At 39.9% G+C, this 20,055-nt stretch overlaps 2 protein-coding genes across 2 annotated transcripts; one reads left to right on the plus strand and one right to left on the minus strand.

The window, feature by feature from the left end:
* Window positions 1-1,063: 1,063 nt before the first annotated feature.
* Window positions 1,064-7,714, plus strand: LOC118470726 (signal-regulatory protein beta-1-like). The gene is made up of 6 exons (XM_035950972.2): window positions 1,064-1,443; window positions 2,106-2,420; window positions 3,411-3,839; window positions 6,233-6,319; window positions 6,415-6,459; window positions 6,635-7,714. The coding sequence occupies exons 1-5, from the start codon at window positions 1,389-1,391 to the stop codon at window positions 6,435-6,437; spliced, it is 909 nt and encodes a 302-aa protein (XP_035806865.1). The 5' UTR covers window positions 1,064-1,388; the 3' UTR covers window positions 6,438-6,459; window positions 6,635-7,714.
* On the minus strand, window positions 7,414-10,725 carry LOC111572527 (free fatty acid receptor 2-like). The gene is made up of 2 exons (XM_035950969.2): window positions 10,458-10,725; window positions 7,414-9,814 (listed from the first exon to the last, which is right to left on the minus strand). Exon 2 carries the CDS (start codon window positions 9,566-9,568, stop codon window positions 8,558-8,560), a length of 1,011 nt encoding a protein of 336 aa, XP_035806862.1. The 5' UTR covers window positions 9,569-9,814; window positions 10,458-10,725; the 3' UTR covers window positions 7,414-8,557.
* Window positions 10,726-20,055: the final 9,330 nt, after the last annotated feature.

Below are 20,055 nucleotides of genomic sequence, written 5' to 3' on the forward strand. Positions count from 1 at the left end.
TGTGGTTAGTGTTAATTTCTTGCTGGGGTTGTTGCTACAAATTAGAGAATTTGCAAACAGGAGGAAAGTCTCCACTTGTCCGCCTCTTGTCAGTGACAAACATCTGGGTCTCCCCATCTTCACACCTGCACATATTCAGTCATGAATTATCAACCAAATTGATAATGACTTTGGGGATCTAATCTGTTTTAATTAATTGTAATAACACAATTTGGACCGTATTATCTATATTGAAATCTGTCCAGGGAGGAAAGCTATCAAGTGTATTCATTGTGTATCCAATATGTGCACAATAACATATAAATAACAGGAAGAAGTGTAAAAACATCACGTCATTTTACTTGAAATGTGGTGTTAAGTTCAACGGAAGGATGTACGACTTTTAGTAATATTGTGACCAAAAATGCCGAAGTATTTTTAAAGGACAATGTGAAGCAAAAACATAAAAGGTCTTTGAGTATTAATGTAATGTTTACATCACCAAGAGATGAAATTTATGGCTTTACCAACTCACCATCTAAAGCTGTGCTTTGTTATTTGGAAGTCAGGTCACATGTGTTTTTGAAGTTCCTGACTTACAAAAAGCAAACTAATACGCCTTCAAGTCACTGCAATAATAGTGTTTTTAGAGTGTATCCTCTATAGTTTAAATTAAGCAAATTAAGTTTTAATTAGACCTTTTTTTTTCTTCAACTTGAACTTGTTTTATTAAAACTTCTATGTAGCTTTGATGATGATGATTTCACCTAGCATCACAAGTTCTCTTCCCCTCAGAGGACGCGCTTCTGAATTCATTATACTGTAGCTCGTTAGGGTACTCAAGAAATTCATATTTACAGCTTTTGCACAGCAAAAGCTCGAAAAGTCAAAATCAAAACAAGAGTTCAGAATACATCAACACATTCAGGAATGTGCTGCAAATCCTTGGCACTGGAAGAAAGAAGTTGTTACTACTTCTGAACATCTTTGCTTTTATGAGGGTTTTTTGTGTTGGCGTTAAGTGTCAATGGTAAGTTTGTTGTTAAAACTGACATAGGTATGTTGCAAATCAAAGTGTTTTGAAGGCCTTGCATAAAACAGAAACCTGTAGGAAAACCTGTAGAATAATAACCTGCTTACTGTTGCACTGTGGTTTCTGTCAGCATTGCAGACAAAGGGCCTATTTGTTAGCCAAGACACTGACACATGTACTTTTTTTCACCCCGGCAGCCTCTGAGATACGGGTTTGTGTTGAAGCATGACCTATTAATGAACCATCACCTCTAACCATAAAGTACAAAAAAATAACAGCTGACACCATCACTTTTTAATGCTCGGCAAGCTTCAAACTTATGTCCGCCTGAGAAACTACTTCACCACTCAGGCTCAGAGTGGAGAATAACAGCAGCATGGCCAAACAGCCTCACCTGTGTTTGCTTCTTGTGTTTGCATCCCAAATATCAGGTCAGTGTGGATGATTTGTCTTCAATAATCTCTGTTAGCCTGGCATTTCTTCAAAAATCCGATTCAAATCACTGATATTAATCATGAATTAACTGTATAATAACTATTTATTCCTCAAAATTTAATGCAGCTAGAGCTAACATGCTTCTGCTGAGGATGAAAATCTTCTTTTAATTAGCACAAATAGAAGGTAGAGACATGAGATCTGTGTCTGGATGATGATTTCTGTGGGCTTCCTTTGTCATCGGCACACAAACTGTGAGCAACTGCTGCTTATCTTATCTGCAGCATTTCATCACCGCGCTTAATAATCACTTCATCACACTCGACTAGACAAGCAGTCACTACAATCAGACCTATTCCGAAGCTGTCGAAAACTTTTGTATTTAAGTGTCTGGATCAGAATTTGTTGGAAAAATAAGTGCTTTATAACTTTTATTACCACATTCAATAAGTGTCTGGTGCCTTGTTAAATTACACTAAATTGACGCTATTCTTCTGGTTCTTCTGTCTGATCATCTATGTCTGGCAAACCTCTCTCTCAGCTGTCACCCAGGCATACTAAAGACACATTTAAAGTATTTGTAGTTGACCCACAGGTCCGGTGTGCACTTTTTAAAAGTTCCTTGTATGACACATTGTATTAATGGCTCTGTCTTTAGCCCTGACAGCGACCCAGGAGGGACTGAGGGTTAGACAGCATCCTCCATCTCTCAGTGTGATGCGGGGTGAGACGGCAACCCTGTCCTGTCATTTCAAAGTGGAATCCCTCAAGTATGGGGTTCAGTGGTTCAAAATGAAGTCGGGAAAGCAGCTCATCGCAAAGTCATCCAGGCACATCGCTTTGGAGAAGAATCAAACCTCCTCCCTGGTGATTACTGATGTTGCACCGGAGGATTCTGGGTGGTATTACTGCGAGGTGAACGTCCTGCACAAAGACCCGGAGTGGGGCAACGGGACCGAGCTGGTCGTCCTGGGTGAGAAACAGATAGCTGGTTTCAGAAATGAACATGACCGCAGTTCATTAGGGTTTGCTGTGCTTGGGTGAAGTTGCCATGCTGGTAATTATGTCTCATTTGTATCTTCTGTGCACCAGAAGCTAGAGTGTTTAGTGCAAGACTGCTCGATACAAGCGCCGGCAAGGACCATGCATCACCATGAAGGCAAACGGCCAGGCTCAATCTATAAAAATTCAAGTCGTGAAATTCCCTCAGAGTTCATCTTTTTGCCTGAGCAGTTTCATGACAGATCTAGAAATAATCACCCCGGCACCATGCGCAGTGCCTTGTATCGATCTTGCCCAGGGAATTGAAACTCGCCAGAAAACAAGGCAAGGAGGGATTGCCAAATTATTATGTGGAAATCCTTCATGCGGAAGAAAACCTTCCTTTTGATTTTTCCTGAAAGTAATGTTGGCTTCAACAAATAACTGCTGATATTACGCGTTTTTACCAATTTTATTCATTTGTAGTTATTGCCTTTAAGTTTTTTTTCAATATTATATATATTTTAATTTTTCTTTGTCAATTATTTTGTATTTATGACTGTGTTTGTTGTAGGCAATGCATTTTGTAAAGGTAACGATAATGGTAATTCTAGAAAGTAGTAGAAGTAAGGACAGTGTTGACAGTATGACTAATTAAATGGAAGACACTTTATATGCAACACTTTCTATTTACCATATTGTGCATGTCTTCAGCTGTGCTAGTGGATGTTGTTTTAACCTCTTTTTTGTCCCTGAATATTTTACCAATGTATATTTTGCGCATTATGCAAGTATTTCAGTGTATTTTTTCCAGATATAAATAGCTGTATAATGACTAATACTAACACATTTTCATTTTTCATATTTTGTCTTATTCTCCCCTGCTGTGTATTATTATTTGTCTCTGCAGTGACCCAATTTCAAATTTGAATGATCTCATCTGATGCGTTTGCTTTGTTCCATACTCTTCTTCCACTACTAGCACCACCTTCTGCTCCTAAAGTATACCTCCAGATTCCCCCTGACCCACAGACAGGGCAGTGGGCTCTCATCTGTCTCACAGGGGGATTCCACCCAAGTAGGCTCACCCTCGCCTGGATGTACCAAAGTGCAGCAGCTGATATCGATCACCTGTCAGTCACCAATTGCACCCTACCTGCTAACGACCCTCATGGCAACCTGTCCGAACACCCAGCCGATGGAGCCCTGCTGTCTTCTTGGTTGGTGAACTCTGTGCCTCTGCGTCAGTCAACGTGTTTCCAGGTGACGGACATCTACAGCCGGGAAGTGTTTCTCTTCAGTGTGCTTTTCCTCCCCAAGAAGGAGTCCTTGAGAACGGGGATAACCTTCACCTGTGGGCTGCGGGACCACCCTGCCATGACCACTGCTCTGACTGCCTCCTTTACATGGGGTAACTATGGAAGCAAACGCAATGTATTTATCAAACATGATAATATTACACAGCAGACATTTGTCTTGGAGGCACTATGGAGACAAGAGTTGTGAGATTTTCTCTTCTTTTTACATTTTAAATTCCCATTTGCTCATCTTAATCATGGTGCTCCTGTTCTGCAACATTAAAAATATGACTTCAGTTTTGAATATTTAACTTTGTGTCTCAGAATTCACGTTTTTTTCTTCTGTCAGTTTGGTATGACAGATGGCTTGAAATATTATGATACGTACTGTTTGTTGAGGAGAGAAGCTGCCAGAGGTATGAATCACTGCTGTTGCAAATGTAGAGCACATGGTACGGCATAGACACTGCACCTAGTTGCTGAATTCCTCTAACATTCACAAAGAATGTGACAACCAACCGATTTTAAACTGCAGAATGCATTAGCAGACTTCTTTAAAGCACAAGTTTTATCTCCTGCCTGCTGTCAGCAGTCCACATGACAGAACTTTAATTGGATATTTATTACTAAAATACTTTTAGGGGTTGTAGTTGATTTTTCTCATAAACCTTCAATTATTAAATCAATGAGGCAAACACTGACAAACATTTACATTTATTTTGCATGACTTTCTGGCACCTGATAAATGTTAGACCAACATTCCTTTTAGTTCTGAGGAAATATTGGGCTTTTAAGCTATTAAAAAGCGGCTAGCTTTGTGTGTTTGGTGGTTGTTGCTGGGGAGGAAGCTTATAGCTGAGTTACTGGAGCTCTCAAAATTAGGGATAGATTGATTGTCGCCTTGGTCGATTATCAAAGCCGAGACTAAGCATTATCACAACATGATTCATTGGCAGATTATTGATAAATTAAATGTGCAATTTTGGCTCTGATGCTGCCGGCTGTCTCTCTGTAGTCACTTTAAAGTCACAAGCAATGTCCTACTCACAGCAGCTCTATCTGATTGGTTACACACCAGAAGTATCAGCCAATCAGCACTGAAGGCTACTGTTTACAGACAGGGACAGACATATTTGCAAGTTTTGAAACTTTGTTTGTAACTTAAGGTGGCAGATATTACTGGAGTTGCAATAAACACAGCAGTCTTCAGCACACTAAGACGCTGTCTGATCATCCTCTGACTAGCATTAGCTGGTGTGTTGTAAAATCTTTCTCAAGTAAGATTAGCTTTAGCAATCTGCTCCAACTGACAGACAGATCTCTCTAGCAGAGACACAGTATGCAAAATTGAACAAAATAGCAAAAGCCGTTGCAACAAATCAGTAAATTAGCAACTTTCACAGCAACTAAGAAGGCACTAATGGCTGTTGGTTTAGTTAGGAGGCACCTCAAAGCATGTAATGTATATCAGTTCCAAATATTGGTAATCAGTTTGTCTTGATTACTAAAAATAAAAAACTAAATTTAAAAAATTACATTTGTCAACCCCTACTGAAAACATCTGTCTGCTGTCTCTGGGTAAACGTATATAATAGCCTTTTAGCATCATCTAATTCAAGTCATCATCTGCTTTGTGATGTGAAACTTTAGCCAATCACGGAGCTTTTCACCCAGATCTGGTGACCCAGATCAACGAAGTCCACATTAGAAGCAGTGTATGGTGGTTTTGTGGGTTCAGTAAGAGATCTTTACTCAGAAGAGCAGGGTCTGAACTCTGTGTGATGCAGCATGTGAATGCTGACTTTCGGCTTCATTATTTTTGCACATGCCCGTCAGTAGGAAGGCTGTTCTCAGATTCTGGCTCTTTCATTTATTTATTTTGCCTTTTCCAGATTTCTGCCTACTGCAGCTTTAATATAGAAATATTGATTTGAGCAGCTTCCAGATTTTACACACACAGACTTGTACCTTGTACCTTCGTCCAATATTTTGCACTATTAGTAAAATGAGTTGCTCTGCCCATAAAATGATGATTCAGCAAGGTGATTTTCACATCTATTTAAGCCTCAGGGCTTCAACTCCCCACCCAACCTTGTCTATATGCAGAAAATTGCCTGAACTCTGAATTCCCAAAATAACCTCTTTGTGCTTTTTGTGCTTCATTGGATCTATAGGAAACTCCCTTTGAAATAACACACTGTACTGACAAAGAGTACATAGAGGACAGGGCGTGATGTCCTACGAGGAGTTTGCTCAGGGTTCGCCCTACTTGACTGTTAATGTGGGTCAGACATTGATCATTCCAAGGCACCAGATTGCCTGCAATACTTGAACAAATTAATGATTTTTACAATCAATATTTAAACACCTCTCCTCCCCTGGAGGAGGGAAATGTCCATCAAGCAAAGCCAGTTCAACTTCCTTGATTTAATTCTGTCATGCTCGATAATATGATAAGTCAGGGCTAATCAGTATTGGCCTTCTTTTTCCTTACTCTACTTTCCAGATGCCTCCCCTAACCAGGTGATTGTATATTTGAATGTTCTCAAGATGTGTTTCCTCTCCGCAATGGCCGTTGTGTTTTTACTGGAAGGTGAGAGAGCAAACCTCTTTAGCAACAATTATTGGAAGTTGTAAAAACAACAACAAAAAAAACATGTTTAATTTATGTGATCTTGCTCTCCACAGCAGCCAAACATTTCTGGGTGTGAGGAAAATGATGATGTCTGCCATGTGAGTACAATATTTCCCTCTGCCTTTGGCAAACACACCATGTACACACACACACACACACACAGATGCAGACGCTCACACGGGGCTGTTTTTCTTATTGCCTTATCCCAGTAGCCTATCGCACATTGTTAGGAAAAAGTCAACACTGACGCAATAACCAATTATTGTCTTCCAGGAAACGCAAAATGAAATAGGAGAGAAAACAAAAATGGGCCGGCGGGTATTCAGCACAGCTCATCTCAGCAGACCAACCTTTGACAAACAGCTTCATACAAATTCAAGTACAGAGTCGTCACAGAAATAAAGAAGATTAATTCTGAGTTAGTTTAATCCACACTATAAGTAAATGTTGCACATAGGTCCCTCTATCATATGCAATAAAAGGTTCCCCCAGTTTCTAGGCACATGCTTGTATGTGCATGGTTACATCTGCTTCTATGTATATTCCTCTTTGCTCTCTCATCCTCTAAACATTGATTTCTTCCCGCACATCAGAGCTGTTTATCTCTATAACTTTTTATCGCTCCCGGTATGCTGACTAGCGTGTATTTTGGATTTGTTCATTGTGTCAGTGGCTGGTAGCCCACAAATCTTAGTCATTCACTTGGGGTCTGTGCATCAAAATGAATGCTTCATGCATGATCCACCTGTCAAACCGATACAGTGATCAGCTCAACCTCCGTGTAGGCCTAATCCTCACAAAACAGGATTACAGCCCATGCCAGCGCTTTGCTTGTGTGATAGCATTGTTTATGTTTGCAGCGTGTGGGGTGAGATCTTGATTCACATGTTGGTGGAAGTTCATTTTAAATTTAGGCCTGCCCACACTGCCAAGAGCAAGAAACAGTGCCAGAAATAATGATCATCACACTGGGATCATGCTGATGTATCTACAGTATCACCGCATTAGTGATGTCAAAAACAGGCTGCTCAATAAACTTTCTACTGCTCAAGCTTATTTTATTTTATGTCATAATAAAGTAAAAAAAAAAAGCAATATATTTCATACAACATGGCTTAATTCATGTGAAATTTATATGCAATCTTCTCATTCTCTCTTTCAAAAACAAATTAGTCCTTATCTCTCCTCTTTCATGTACAAACACACACTCACATAAACAAAGTCACGTTTTACATGACAGCTGGCTGTGCCGTAGTTAATATGTGTGCATTTATAATTTTATGTTTTGCTTATGAAAATAGTGTTTGTGTGTGTCACTTTTGGTCTCTTCCATTATGTACACACACATGAATGGACACACACAAACACAAGCACCAGAGTGATGTTTTCATGAAATTATCTAAGAGTCAAGTCATAAATTATGTAAAATTTCTGTTTCTATGATTTGCGTATGAAAATATATTTTTTATTTTATATTACAAAATCCGCATGCAGACGTCACATATATTTTACATAAGTCCATACACACAGACAAAGATTGCATGAAAATGGCCATTATTATGCAAGAAAAATGGCAAAATATACAAACATATTGTCAGATAAAAAGTGCATGACTGCATTTTTGAGGTTCTTTGTACAAAGCCCTGTTCACATATCTGCTGTCAGATCTTACACGTCCATTCTCTTCTTTCACCACCAACACTTGGTACATAATGAAGATGTTGTTGCAAACAGACAACGTAACATGTCCACGATTAAAGCTGCCCGAAAAGCGTCACCTCTCATTATGTAGAGATGACGTCCAAAGCTGTTGCTTAGATATTTATTTTGTTTCCACCTCTACCACGATATTCTGCAGCATCTGAGTTCATCAATGGAGCGCTTATGAAATCTTGTTACTTTATGTAAGATTTTAATTTTTTTTTAAATCTGACAGTTCAAATTAGGCTGCCTCTGTGGCTTTACACATTATACTACATAAAAACAATCAGCTCAGGCTGACAGAAGGTTACCCGCCTTGTCTCATTCCCAAACAGAAGGTTCATCAGACGGTTAAACAAAATCTGTCTGCGCTGTATACAGCCAAGTCATCTTTTCACGTGTAAAAACACAAACATGGCATTAATTTCCTGCTTGCAGCGATGAAGAAATAACAAATTAGTAGAGGGAGCTTTTCACAGCTCCTTTTCAGTCAGCTCAGATAGTATTGATCTCCTCTTGTGTGTGTTCCTTATCTTTTGCAGTCTTGTTAATTCCTCTCCTCAAGGCCTGGAGCATGTGACAGGACATGCACCTGTTGAGACGGCTTTTAACCCCTTTCATCACGCTACCTACTGTCCCTCTCACAGCAGAGGACGAGAAGTAGAAAATAAGAGGATCTAGACATGCGTTAAAGGTGCTGCACAGCAGGGCCTTGTCTCTCCAGTCTGGACTTCTCCATGTGATAAAACCCACAATGTGAGAGACATTATAGGGGCCAAAACATAAAGCGAATACCAGCAGTGTTCCTAAAGCCATGCCAATGGCCCGGAGGCGTCGGCGTCGGTCAATGTGTTGCAGCTTGGACAGAATCCTGATAAAGTTGATGTAGCAGAAACTGCAAATTATTAAAGGGATAAAGAAAAGCACCACACAGAGCTCCAGACGCACAGGCAGGAGGACCCGCAGCTGAGCATCACTGAAATTCTCATAACATACTTCTGTCTTGCTGACATCAGTGGCAGCAATAACTGACACATTGTGAACTGTGGGGGAGTCTTCTCCAATTAAGGGTATGATATACACAATGCTGAGGTGGAGGAAGGTGAAAATCCAGAAGAAGATGTTGGCAGCAACAGCATATAAAGGTCGCCGCTTCAGTGAGTGCTGAATGGGGAAAGCCACGCCCAAATAACGCTCTACGCTGACAGCGGTGAGAGAGAAGGTGCTGTTGTAGATGGTTATGTAAAAGATGAAGCCAGAGAGCGGACAGAGAGGGTAGGGCATATCCCAGACCATGCCGTTCAGCACCTCTTGCATCTTGAAGGGCAGGAACAGGAGAAAGAGGAGGTCAGAGATGGTCAGGTTGAGGAGCAGGATGTCAATCGGTGTGGGTTTCTGCCTCACTTTCTTGCAGAAGGTGTAGAAGGCGAGGATGTTGGCCGGGAAGCCCAACACAAAGGTAATGATGTAAACAGAGAGACACAGTCCGGTGTGACACTCCTGCATGGTGGCCTCAGTGTAAGTCACTCAAGTCAGTCAAAGGCTGAGATGTGTCACATTATGTCCTTGACTCTGGAGGGATGAATGGACTGCAGCACAGGGAGGTTTGATCAGTCAGGCAGTCCGAACCACGGGAGGCGAAGGCGTCTTTTTGGGTCAGTGACCTGGAACAAACCCGGCGAGACAGCGTGGTTTTCCTGTCCTCACCAATAAACCGGCGCTCATCAGTTCCTCGAGGGCTTTGAGCTCTGCCTGTAACAGAGAATGAAAAGAGATTAGCGCGCTGCACAACAAAGTATTTAGAACTATAGTCAATTTGACACTTGATTTAAGAGTGCACACCTATCATTTTTATGCAGAAAAATAGCCTGTAAGCTTAAACACACTAGAAAAAAAAAAAATCCACAAATAAACTGTAATTTCTTTTCCCCCTATATTCCTTCTTAATGTCCCTCTTTTCAAGTTTATTGTGGGAGTGTATTATCTCTTAATGAGTAGCCAGTGTTTTGGTCTGGCACGTGAGTTTGTATACAAGTTGTAATACTGTGCTATTGCTTGCTCTGTGTTGTAAATACAGTGCAATGACGCTTTTATCATTAACTCCCAGGCCCTGTTCTCACTATATGCACAAACACTGGATGTGTAATGAAAATGATGACCCTCATAAACTAAATGAGTTAACTACACTGGGGAAATTAGTGTCTCCGAGCTTTAACTGGCACAATTTCCCAACACACTGTTGTCATCAAAACAATGTCTGTATCTACTTCCTGCATCTTATTTAAGGAAATGCAAAATATAGACATAATTAAGGAAATTGGTATGAAGCATAAACAAATATTAGGAGAAAATCATTTCAAAGAAACATATGCTATGGAGAAAAGCTTGTTCTTACCCTTTGCACTATGAGTCGCATCAAAGTGAGTGATAGAAACTCAGCTCTTATAGTCCGGTGACACAGCAGGGGGAAGTTTTTTTTTGTTTTTTGTTTTTTTTTTTACTGCATACTAGAGGAATGTTATGAAACTAAAGAAATGCACCAATTTAAGCAACTTGAAGACTTCCTCCTTGTCTGCGGCGGCGGTTTGTGAGGTCACCAATTTTCACTCCACATCCACAAGCTTCCCATTTCAATATTTCTGAAAAGAAACTACCAGAAAATAAAAAAAGAGGTAATTGTGGCTTACCTCCGCTCCTGTTTCTTGGCACACCCACACGTGGTGATTGCTCAGCTGTTTTATTTGATCTCCTCTATTCAACCAGCCTTCAGCTCCAACCTGCTGCCGCCCGGCGCGTCCCCCTATTTACATGATAATCTAAACGTCCAGTGCAGATAATAGAAATTATTATTAGGGAGATAGTGCTGCAATTTATCTCCCACGCTTGCCAAACATGGTTTCCGTGGTAACAACTGGCCTTTTTGCTATGAGTGGCACAGGCAGTGTGTGCGAGCCAGTTTGATCGCAGGTTATTAAATCATATTTAGCTATCCGTGCCCGCTGCTTCTTCTTCTCTTTGTTATGAGAATGAGGGGAAAAGCATTTGACGAACGAGATCACCTGTTATCAGGGCAGTCCCTCCCTTCATAACATGTGGCGAGGGCAGCCACATGTTGGTCAAACAGAGGCCCTGCTGCTGGGATAGTCAAACGCCACACGCAATAATAGTAAAAAAACATCATAAAACGTAACTTAGTTGTGCTTTGTTTAGAGACGATTGATGAGGCCTCACTTGGAGGTAATCCTGTATTCTGCCGCAGCCAAAATACACTCAGGGATATAAAAGGGCAGTGGCCTTTTTGTATTTACTCCATAATACCACAACCGCAGGGTCAAGTCTGTCTTGAACAGGTGAAACATGAAGAGCAGGTCGTCCTGGTTAATTTCACAAAGTCAGAGACACAAGCTTTTGAAGTAATAATGACTTAGAGGTGTACAAAGAGTCCTTTTGATGTTTCTTAATGTATGTAAATCACTTGGAGGCAGTTTCACTTGAGAATTTTCTTAAACACTTGAATCCCATGTGTGAGTTTTGGGTATTTTGTTAGCGTCTGACCTAACTGCATATTAGATATTTATCCCCTTTACCGTGTCAGTCACTTCTTGCCGCTGCTATTGATCTTACTTAAAAACCCTCTTTTAACTTCCTCTGCACCCCAGACAAGCAACCAAACAGGAAGCGTTTGAGTTGCAGGCGTCGTGCTCCTGCCTGAAATCATCACATTCAAATTCCACACCATAGATTTGGACAATCGCTTTGTGTTATGCAAACTGGTGTGTTCCGCTGTAAGAACTGGTTTTACAGAGTGACATCAGGGAATTTCAAGATGCCGTCTGAGCATGAGATTCGCTGTAATGCCTGGCGATATTTCATCACTGCAGGACAAGCCGCTGCAGTAATTAGCCAGAGACAATTCAGCCTCTTGGCGAGAGACAGAGGAGCAAATCAAAGGAGAATTGTAAACGGGATCCCGTTTTGCACTTTCACATTTCATATTTTACTTTTTCTTATCTTCTAAAATTATATCAGTCAGAATGGGATTTTTCACATTAAAACTGTCTCCACTGCCAATGGAAAATCTTTTGCATAAAGCTGACATAAAACATGCAAGGTTAGCTCACTCAACTTTTTTTTTTTTTGTTTAGTGAACAGGTTTGACTACAATATTCATCTTTAGAATTTTAAGCAGAAAGAGGATCAGCAGGGCCATGTGCAGACTTTCAAAACACAGACAAGTTCCCCAACCACCAAACCCAGACAAACTTCAAATTTTAATATTCATCAATTGCTATTCAGTGAAACGGCTCATCTACAATTTCTCTATATTTTAAGTTTTTTTTTTTCAACATGAAGGACTAAAGGCAGTTTGAAATCGACACTGCCAGAGATAATATTCTAGACAATTTTACATACCATTTTATTGTACTTAAAAGCAGTCAAATGTCAATCTGGTAAGTGCGAAAATACTCAGATGAACTGATATAATATCCAACATAAATTTTAGCGCATTTATACATTTTTTTCTGGAATATATACTCCAACTGCTTGCTAAAGGCAAAAAAAAAATCCTACATTTCTTAAATTTTCAGAGAACATAACCACAGTGAAAAACACAACCCTGAAGCTGAGTAACAGGAGATTCCAAAGAATAAGAACATCCTCAGTGGGTTTGGCCAGTGTCTCAAATCAACAACTGTTTACAACCATCTGTTTACATTGTTGGAATATTTATGAATGAAACCAAGGAGGGAGAAGTTCAAATTGGCTGCACAGTGGCTCAGTGGTTAGCATTGTCGCCTGACATCGAAGATCCCCGGTTCGCGCCCCGGCCTGGGCCTGGGATCTTTCTGTGCGGAGACTGGTGATCTGTCCAGGGCGTCTCCTGCCTTCACCTAAGTCATCTGGGATAGACTCCAGCCCTCCATGACCCTAATGAGGATCAAGCAGTGGATGGATGGATGGATGGATAGATGGATGGATGGATGGATGGATGGATGGATGGATGGATGGATGGATGGATGGATGGATGGATGGATGGAAGAGGTCAGGGAGGATGGATGGGTCAACATACATCAGACCTAAATACATCCATTACCCAAATCATGGTCTTTCCCTAACCAAGTTGTGTTTGTACCTTAATCACAGCATCATCACATCATAAAACTGATTAATATTTCAACAGTAAATTTTGACAGTTTTTGGAAATGGCAAATTATGTTGTCGAGTTGATTCAACGTCAGATGGGAAAGCACTTATCTTTCGCTCCAGTGGGCACGAATAATTTGAATGTTTTAACGTTCAACTTGAAAAACTTGTTAATTAATAGAGATGCACACATATTATAGCAGAGATAGAATCTGCAGTGTAACAGATGTGGTCGCATTAGGAGTGTAGTTGTAATTGTAATATAGAGCACTAAAGGGGCAGCGATGAGCCTTGTGGCGACGAAAAGGCTGATTCATTCTTTCAGGTGTGTTTTGTGTGCTTCTGAATCCACAAAATAAACACAGACTGAGGTTCCAGACAGGTGTTGCAGGTATGTGTGTAAATGGGAAATATGGGATTTTCCCAGCAGTGCAGGACAGGTTGAGTGGTGTGAAAACAGACTGTGAATGGCAGCAGCAGACCCGCAACCCTGAGGTGTTTTTTCAGCATTCAGAACACTGAGAATATAGACAGACAAAGCTGATGCAATAGGATGATATTTGTGACAGAGCACACAAAATAGAACAAGGACGTGGCTCAGACGCACAATGCTGAAGTACAGAGAAAAGTCTGCAAAGCGGCAGTCTGTGTGGTTACTGAAGCGGCACGAATAAAATCACGTATTATATAAGGGAGGTGCAGAAAATATTTGTGTATGAATGCATCATTTTCAATAATGAAAAACACAGTGATGCAGATTCCTCTCTCCACATCAGAACAATCCATAAAAGTGCAGGTGATTTTCTTCTAAAATATTGCATTCTTTTGTAAATACATATTTCACTTTACCAAAATTAATTAAATTTGTTGCCCTCAAGAGAGTTTTTCCCTCTGAGGCACCCCAGAGGTTAAATTGAGAGGGTGAGTCATAATGCTTAATGGAGCTGCTAACTATAAATGTGTTACACTAGTGAGCTCTGTGAAGTCTCAGCATATTTGAAAGGGGAAACTGGAAATTTATTTTACTCATATGAATGAATAATTTAAAAATATAGCAATAAAAATAACTCCCAGCCTTTAGAAACCTGCTTGAACCCCACCCATACTGTAGCATCACGCCATCCTAGGAAATGAACCGGCCATCGCTCCATCCATTTCCTTTGTACTCAATGGGAAAAGCCGCTTTGAAGTCTAGTTGTCATGGCTGTTATGAGCAAAGTGCCAGGGTGCTTGTGTTGCTGAAGAGCACAAACATGGGCAGCAGAGACAAGAGCTGCTCTGTTGTGTTTTCGGCAGCCTTGTGAAGAGCAAGTGGAGGAGGTTGGAGATGAACGAGTGGTGAAATTAAGTGGACGTGACTGCGTGCTTCGCGTTATCAATTTACTGTAAAGGGTGTAGGTAAAGCTCTCAACTTCTTCAAGACTTATTAGAAAGAGGAAGGAACCCAAAAAAAATTCCTCTTGGTGCAACCAACAGCGTATGCAACGTTGTTTTCTCACGTCTGTGTATGAAAATTTCCCATCTGCTTGTCAGCTCTGGTGCTGGACCAAAATTTTATTATGCATGTTTTAGTAGCAGAATCCTCTGCTTAAGCAGAGTACCAATGTCAAAACTTAAAAATACCCCACTTCCATTGGATTTCTTGCATTAAATATCCTACTTAAGTACAGCATAACATTTTACTTTGGTTTCTGATGGAACTATAGAGTCGACTTATATGCATGTAGGTCGTTTTGTTTACTTGTTTCCAACCTGGGGGTTCTAAGGGAAATTCAGATAATTAATGGAGCAGAAGCAAAACAAAAATGTTCTGCAGCACAATTTTGCACTCATTTTTTGATTCCTTTCTCTCTAACTGTGGAGGTTTTATTAAACATGAATCAGTTGTAAGTCTTGAAGTCAGCAAATTGTTTTTGAAATTGAACCAACGGAGAAGTCTCGAGAAGAAATTTCTCATTAGTGGACAGGAGTTTAGACGGCTTATATAAGAGAGCATGTTGTCGTAGGATTGTATTCTATAGATGTGAGTTATGATGGACTTCATCAGTGACAGTATGTTGTTGAACTGTAAATGACTCGCACAACTTTCACAGAGCTGAACAGTGTAGAAACCACAAAGCATGTTTCCTCATACTGTGAATTCTTCCACAGACTAAGCATCATGTGAAACAAGACTGTGCAGACAGACCACAACATGTTAGACAGAAAGAATGACTGCATTTACAATCCGCTTCTATCTTGCCCCCGTAAGACCTCAGAGAATTTGAAATAAATAGTTAATTGTGTTACATCAAGTAGATATCCCAACAATGAAGAGATTGCTGCTCTGTGCTTCACAGACTTGAGCATCCCAGAAGCTTCCTTGCTAATCCCTCTGTTAATACCCAGAGCATGAACCTATAAGCTTCCTCATATTTGTGGCAGAGGGGAAAAAAATAACAACATAATTCTCCCATCCCGACAGAAGTGTTCAGTGGCTGCTAAGCTACCATATTGCTATTTGAAGAGTGACTTTGCGTCCAACATAGCTGGACTCATTTCATTCCCAGTGACACATTAATAAAATAAAACTCGCTGTGCTGAAAAGATAATCCTGTAAATTTGGCTGGCAGCCTTATCAAGCATGACCTGAGTCCAAAGAACAACTGGTAGAAGACAGAAATCTGTATGAAAAATAGACAACAGCATAAGGGCCAAGCAGACAAAATAGATTTTCGTTCTCTGGCGGGCTTCCCATACCGACTAATCAGTTTTATAATGATTACATCAATTCCTTTTATGTGGAAATTCCAAAAGGAAGTTCTCCTCTAGTCTCATTTCAAAGTGCTGTTTGCACTCACTGCCCAACACGTGCAACGGATATTTCAGCTGATGTGTGTCCTTCTGGTGAACACGGAAATCAACAGTAACTTTCAGTATAACTTCTGATAAAATCTTTCAAACTTCTCCCACTGTGGCGAACAAGGCCAAGTTACACACACCTACACAATGATTCCAGCCGTGGGCGTTTATTGGATTATATGGTGTTACCAGGAACTCACAAAGTGGTTGTAAAAGCAGAGCTGATATGGAGGTCGCTGAATGTATGGATGTGTTTTGAAAAGTGGTCAGAGATCACAGTTGCACGCAGCAGTAATGCTCCAGGGTTCATAAGCAGTAATATTCTCATGTCATCAGCCCTTCATCATGGGCATGGAAATGAAAAATATGCACAACAGGACATGGCCTGCTGTCTGTTTACAGGGCTTGTTGAACTGTACTGTGTGCTCGCCCATATTTTATGCTGCCTTTCTTTCAAAACCAGCATACATTATTTGTCTGCCTTTAATTTACAGTGCAAGTCCTTGATTAGCCATATTTTTTTTTACTTTTGGCTTCCGCGCAAAGCCCATCTCAGCGGCTCAGCTATGATATAAAGTCTTGAATCCAAAATGCATTTAGTCACTTCAGTCCCATTAAAGGGAGTTCAGTTTTCAATATACAACTGTAGAGTGAGATAAATATACTGAGCTGGATGGCCTAGATGTTGAAAAGCTGCTGATCCTCGGACCAGAAGCTTGGATCACGGAGATAAAAATGTCTTGAAAGATCAAAAAGCATAGCACTTAAAATGCATCTCATTATAGGAGCAAAAGAGACTTGAATCAATGGTTTTGTCAAACAGCGGGTGATTGGTGAGATAAAAGGAGCCCCCTATTGGACCAGAGCCACAGGACGAAGTCATCACTCTGATTCTTGGAGGTCGATGAAACTTGAAAGTCGCTACTCTTTCTGATTAGAGTGTGAAATTGCTGGATAGTTGCACAGAATACACCTCTTTAATATCTGAACAGTGAAATGGGAAAGTGGCAAGAAAGCAACCGTGCGTCCGTGTTATGGTGAGATGAAATTTTAATGATCGCCATAGGGAACATTTGCTAACATTTGGGAGCATTTAGATGAGAAGTCAGCTGCTGATGACCTCACACCAGCACTCGTCTGTAAACTAAATTGGTCTAAAATCAATAATTACTCCGCGTGATTTCCTTTCTTAAAAGAAATTACAAAAAGCTGAGTGCAAGCTTCATTATAGAAAAGAGTTTAGTATGCCATCAGGAAGGGTTTTCCTTAATTATAGACCACTAATGATGGAAACTACTACATAGAGAGATGGTTACATAATTCAAATACGCTGAATTGCTAATGCTGATGTAATGCAAGCGTAAATATTTGAAGAAATGGGAATATATTTCATGATAATTTTATGGATTCTGACTTTAAAGCATCTCAAAACGTGGTATAAATTCATCTGTATTTCTCTATGACATCAAATATTCAGGAAAAAATCTGCTAAAATCTAAGCTTTAGTTTAAAAACTCTGCTGATCTGCTTCATCAAGACTCTGAGTGTTTCTGATCATATTTGATTAGTAGTAGATTGGACTGACGGCACACTTTGAATTAAATGTTTCTGATTAGTGCTCAGAATATGACAATTTTTCTAGCTGAGCTTTATGCACCTTTAAACAGAGAGCAGTGAAACACAGAAGCAGCTTCTGTTTGATGAGAAATAACCAAAAGTATTATGTAAACAGAAAATTCAGCAGGAAATTTAATCTAGTAATATCGATCAGAGCAGCTTTAAATAAATACATTAAGGGCTCCTAAATCAAATTACTCATGTGGAACATGCACTGACAATACCACGTATACGGTTACATTTCATAGAAATTACAGTGTCTAATAAAAAATGGAGCGTTCGGGCTCTCTATATAAACACTTTTTATAAAACCTTGCCACTGAATAAAATTGAATAAACCATAATATATATATATTATAGTGTTTCCAGCTTTGAAGTGCTCTTGCTTACTCAGCTCATCCACTGAATGCTGATAGGACAAACAGCAGTCTCTCAGGTCAGCAAAAATGTCACTTCCCATAAAGAGCTCCGATGTCCCTTAGAAAATGTTGTCCTTATCAAAAGCCATTCAAAAATATATGATAGTGAGCAATTTTATATAAGCGAACCCTGCCGAAGAATTTTGTAAATGTCACAGTTAACTCCCCTAAAGGCCTGCTTAACACGGGGTCACATGGTACAGCGGTGGCATTTGGAAGGGCAGAGATATTCCAAGAGTCTCTGTGCCACTTCTTTGCTAAACAAAGTCCAGTCAAAATAAGCAGGAAAATACTGGTTCTCACCAGTGCTGGTTTTCAGTATCAGCTATTAAATGCCAGAAATAATGACAAAAGCCCATCACAGGTTTGCAGAGCCTTAAGTGATGTCTGTGAACAGCAAAACCTGGAGGAAAAGGTAATTCGTGAAAATGAAAATACTTGGTTGTTTTTTTTTTTGTGAATTGCCAAAGCAATAAATGGAAGCTAAAAATTAAGAATTTCAACTAAGCATTTCACCAGAATTATATTATAAAACCCGTTTCCCTCAAACCACCCAGACATCGACTCAGCTTCTCCTTATAGGTCATGTTTTTATTTGTGGAAAGAATGAAGTGGGTCTCCTTTATCAGATGAGTTAATGACGACAATACTGTGACCTATAAATGACGAGAACAGCAGCACAGACTAGACAATTAATTATTAACTGGATGCCAGCTCAAACATTTACATCTCTGCTTTGTTTCTGATGCATCCTGGTATTATTTTTCTTAAGGTAACAATTTATTTGCATATTTTTAGCACCTTTAAGAGAGATTTGTAAAGACACTATGTAGTTGTAAGCAGATATACCCTTAATGACACTTCATTTCTGAAATTGTTAGTCAAAAACTATAACTTCAGTGAATCAGCTCTATTTTGGGATATAACTTCTGATATTTCATTTTGAATTTCTCATTTATTGTTTGAAAACACTACAGCCTTTTAAGAATGAGCAGTGCGAAAGGGCTCTGCCAGCAAATTTGACTCGACTTACTGCGTACTGCAACAAGAAATGTGTAATGAGTTGCTAAAACAGAGATAAATTTATTACAGTTGACTAATCTGTCAATCAAGGCCATTCTCAATTGCTGCTGTGGGTGTTAAAGATATATTTAGAATTTAAAAGTAGTCTAGGCTGAGTCGCTGAGCCCAAATAAGTAGGGCAACACATTCATATCAAATAACACACATACTGTACTTAACGAGAATGCAGGATTGTACACAAGAGGCTGACCATTAAGCAGCTGGAAAATAATGGCATGTTTAAAGCTTAAAAGTGTCCTCTTTACCCTCTATGTACTTTATAGAAGGGAAATTAGAAACAGTGACAAGATTAGGCTGCACAATGTGTTCAGTAGGTGCCAAAGTTTATTGTACTGTGCAGCATGTGAGCTAACAGGGCAGAATATCACATGAAGAAGCTGGAAAACAATTGACCATCAGCACATACGCTGTCTATATACTTTATTAAGACAAAAAAACAAAAACATACTACTGTTTCTGTATTGGTCAGGCTTGAATAAACGCCCAAAGAAACAAAGGTCTTCTTTGCTTTACTGCAAAAAAAACATGCTTTTGACTGTGTTTGCTATGCTTTTCAGTCCAAAAAAAAAGTAGGCCGGTAGCATAAACCAGCCCAGGAGAGGATGAAATCTATCCAGTTAATGGCATGAAAATATAGTTAGGCTAATTACAGAGTAAAGCCTCTGTCTTACGGGGTAATTAAAGCTCCACTGACAGCCGAATGATTACAGGTATGCGGGTCTTCACTGCAGGCCTGACATGTTCCACAGAAAGCTGTCTGGTTGTTTAATCAGGCCCTCACTGTAATATACCGCACCCTACCTCATCCAGGCTGTCAAAGGATTTGGGCCTGACTGAACTAATAGAAATAGCAAACTGTCTCAGATGTATCTTTTTTTTTCTCTTTTT

This window comes from Amphiprion ocellaris, chromosome 9 (assembly GCF_022539595.1).
Source record: "Amphiprion ocellaris isolate individual 3 ecotype Okinawa chromosome 9, ASM2253959v1, whole genome shotgun sequence".
Lineage (NCBI taxonomy): Eukaryota > Metazoa > Chordata > Actinopteri > Pomacentridae > Amphiprion > Amphiprion ocellaris.